Source organism: Phragmites australis, chromosome 7 (genome assembly GCF_958298935.1).
Source record: "Phragmites australis chromosome 7, lpPhrAust1.1, whole genome shotgun sequence".
Lineage (NCBI taxonomy): Eukaryota > Viridiplantae > Streptophyta > Magnoliopsida > Poales > Poaceae > Phragmites > Phragmites australis.
In genome coordinates this window covers 22,568,578-22,572,579 of record NC_084927.1, presented here as the reverse complement: position 1 = coordinate 22,572,579, position 4,002 = coordinate 22,568,578, and the positions used below count along the sequence as shown (strand labels likewise).

General features: G+C 46.6%; 1 protein-coding gene across 1 annotated transcript; it reads left to right on the top strand.

Annotated features, from left to right (window-relative positions):
• The first annotated feature begins 944 nt into the window (after positions 1–944).
• Positions 945–2,394, top strand: LOC133925479 (uncharacterized). Its single transcript, XM_062371393.1, has 3 exons — positions 945–1,220; positions 1,677–2,186; positions 2,335–2,394. Exons 1-3 carry the CDS (start codon positions 945–947, stop codon positions 2,392–2,394), a joined length of 846 nt encoding a protein of 281 aa, XP_062227377.1.
• The last annotated feature ends 1,608 nt before the right edge of the window (positions 2,395–4,002 follow it).

The window sequence follows — 4,002 nt, the reverse complement described above, 5'->3', positions numbered from 1 at the left end:
AGGCGCTCTTGGATATGAAACCGCCACATAACAGAAAGCAATCCCAACGCTTGACAGGAAGACTAGCAGCATTGAACAGGTTCATCGCAAGGTCCGCCGAGCGAAGTCTACCACTCTTCAAGGTGTTAAGGAGTTCTGAACCTTTCCAATGGGGTGCCGAGCAGCAGGCTTCTTTCGAAGAATTAAAAGTATACTTGACGAAGCTTACAGCATTAACCAGCCCGGATCCGGGCGCAGATTTACTGTTATACATAGCAGCTTCGCCATCAGCAGTCAGCGCTGTTCTCTTGCAGGAAAAAATTGAAGATACCAGACTGCTGCAAGCACCAGTCTATTACGTATCCGAAGTACTGGCAGGACCGAAAAAGTCATACACTGAGCTGGAAAAAGTGGCGTACGCACTTGTAATGGCATCTCGCAAGCTTCGCCACTATTTTACTTCTCACAAGATCACAGTGCCAACTTCCCTACCCCTTCGAGACATGTTTGAAAACAAAGAGGCCATCGGAAGAATAGCGAAGTGGGCGACAGAGATAGCTCCTTTCATGATTGTCTTCGCAGCACGAACATCATTAAAATCACAAGCATTGGCGGATTTTGTGGCAGAGTGGACACCTTCAACTGAACCTTCGGATAACGAAATAGCAGAACCAACCTGGACCGCATACTGTGATGGAGCTTGGGGAGCAGCAGGAGCAGGAGTCTCGGCGGTAATATTTTCACCGTCGGGGGCGAAACTGCGATACGCTGCAAGGTTGGAGTTCTGATCCACAAACAATACGGCGGAATACGAAGCTGTACTCCTGGCACTCCGCAAGGCGAAGGTTTTGGGAGTTCGAAGAATACTTGTCAAAATAGACTCGAAGGTTGTAGCAAGCCAGATTGAAAAAACATTCCAAGCAAAGGAACCAGAACTTGTCAAGTACAGGTCAGTAGTACGAAAGATGGAAAAGTACTTCGTCGGATTCACGGTGAAGAGTTTATCAAGAAATGATAACAACGAAGCAGATGAGCTAGCGAAAGCAGCTTCGCAAAACATGCCCATGCCTCCAGATGTCTTATATCAGAAACTAAGTAAATCGGCCTGCGATGACAATTCCAGCCAGATACAAATAGTCGCATCGGTTGAAAACGAGGACTGGCGTTTCCCGATAATGGCATATCTGCGGGGTCAAAGCAGTATCGAAGATCACGTTGAAGAAAAGCGCATGGCTCAAAGAGTAAGGAATTACAAAATTATAGATGAAGATCTGTACAAAGCAGGAGTTTGCGCACCATTTTTACGATGCATATCTCAGAAAGAAGGCCAACAACTATTAAGAGAAATTCACAGCGGGCTATGCGGTTCACATATCGGAACAAGGGCATTGGTAGGAAAAGCATACAGGCAGGGCTTCTATTGGCCAACGGCTGTAATTGATGCAGACCAACTGGTACGAAGTTGCCAACAGTGCCAATTTTGGGCGAAGGGATCAAACAGATCGACAACGAAGATACAACTCATTCCGCCGATCTGGCCATTACGGCGATGGGGAATCGATATTGTCGGACAACTACCGACATCCCCAGGAAATTTGCGCTACGCCGTGGTGGCGGTAGAGTACTTCTCAAAGTGGGTAGAAGCAATGCCACTCGTAAGCATAACGTCAAAAAATATACAAAAATTCCTATGGCAGAACATCGTGTGCCGCTTCAGGGTTCCAAGCGAAGTGACTGTGGACAACGGTACTCAGTTCGATAGCGCTGGATTTAAAGAATTCTGTAATAGCCTGGGCATAAAGTTAATGTTTGCATCAGTCTACCACCCGCAATCCAATGGCGCAGTTGAGAGAGCAAATGGTATCATCTTCGCAGGAGTCGCGAAGCGTCTTCAAGGATTGCCGAAAGGAAAGTGGGTTGAAGAACTACCCAAGGTGTTATGGTCATTAAGAACAACGGTCGCAAGACCAACAGGCTACACGCCGTTCCGCCTACTATTTGGCAAAGAAGCCATGACCCCCGAAGAATTGAAAGCTAAATCATTCAGGGTCGGGAATAACGCAGAGCAATGTGATGAACTTTCGTCAAAAGATGCCCTCGAAGAAGTAAGGTTGCAAGCCGCCAAAAACCTGGCTACTTACCAAGAAGAGACAAGAAAATGGAGAGACAAGAACGTATCTGAAAATGCCTTCGCACCAGGAGATTTGGTATTGCGAAGATTTGGTACAGCAACATCGTTTGGCAAGCTTCATAGCAAATGGGATGGCCCCTTCATAGTTAAAAGATCCTTGAGATCCGGTTCGTACCATCTGGCGAATATGGAAGGTGAAGAGCTTCCACACACCTGGAATGCAGACAACCTTCGCAAGTTCTATGCTTGAAAATCGGCAGCATAAGTTCGAGACTCCAATGTAATTTTTATTTTTTATTTTTTGTTTTTTCTAATTTCCGTAAAAGTCTTTGTAATTATCATGTAAGGGTACTGCACTCTTTTCCTCACAGGGGGACCCCTTCGCTAGGGGGTGAGGTTTTTAACGAGGCAGAAACTCATATGAACAAAGATAGTAGCCCCCAAAAATATTGCTTGTCTCGAGTAGCACTACCTTTCGTCGAAGTGCGTCACCTTAGAAGATTGGCGCACCAATCGATGACCATAACAAGGTGCAAAGTGTAGGCAGGAAAGCATACACTTACGACCTTCGCGGGATTATAAAAATCGCTACTGAGCTTCGATAAAAGTCGGGGGCTAAGAGTGCCTGCCCCCGCACCGAAGGAAAAAATAAACCTTCGCTCAAACGAAGTATCGCCAAGCCAAATGAAAGGCAGCGAGCTTCGATAAAAGTCGGGGGCTAAGAGTGCCTGCCCCCGCACCGAAGGAAAAAACAAACCTTCTCTCAAACGAAGTATCGCCAAGCCAAATGAAAGGCAGCGAGCTTCGCCAAAGGTAGGGGGCTAAAAGAGCCTGCCCCCGCACCGAAGGAAAAAACAAACCTTCGCTCAAACGAAGTATCGTCAAGGTGATCGATGGAAAGCGAACTTCGACAGAACTCGGGGGCTGAGAGTGCTTGCCCCCGCACCGAAGGAATAAACAAACCTTCAACGAAATTTTCCTAATCCAACCAAAAGATATAGCACTTTGTCAAGTACAGGGGGCTAAAACTGCATACATAAATATCAACGGTGAAAACAAGTAGAAGCCGAAAAACTTCGAAAACTAAGAATCAGACATCGATCCACCCAAAATAGGCCAAAGTTACCTGCGAATAAAAGTCGGGGGGGGGGGGGGGACGGCGCTTCGCACGAGTAACACTAATTAAGATAAGATTACCAACCCAATGGAATCGCAGGAAACTGCGGCGAAAATCGGGGGATGGTTTTCGTCAAGAAAGTCAACCCGGAGAATTCAACTTATGACCCGGGAGAATTGAACAGGAAAAAACATACTCCGCGCGACATGCGAAGAGAGTGTTAAAAAAAAACAGCAAGTCACAACACAAACCAAGTTTATTCCGCATCTAAATCAACCTGTGGATCAACAAAATCCTTATACAAGCGACTATAATAAAATTGATACTCGATGCCTTCGCTGGCATGGAAACGTGATGATGGGGCCGAAGTGGCCCCAACTTGATTACAACACGTCGGCATGGAAGATCTGTTGTTACTACCACTTCGCCTAGCTACTTGCGAAGAGGGACCACGCCGATAACACAATTGGGGTCTCCGGGAAAACGGCTCGTCGTCTTGTGGTTCAATTTTCAGTTCAATGAGCACCGATGCACCGTCAGTGTCCCCTCTCGCCGCACGGCGAAGATTTCGTTCAGCTTGCCGATTAACTATCGTCGAAGGACAAACAGATTTCCAAAACGCCTTCGTCCTAGCATTCATATCGTCGTACGATCTACACTTCGTGTGCCAATAACGTTCCAAGTCGATATCAGCATGGCGATGGTGAAATGATTCCCAGCAGGACCAGGAGACATAAAAATTATCCCTCATCATAGTCAAAGGAACAGCTTCTTC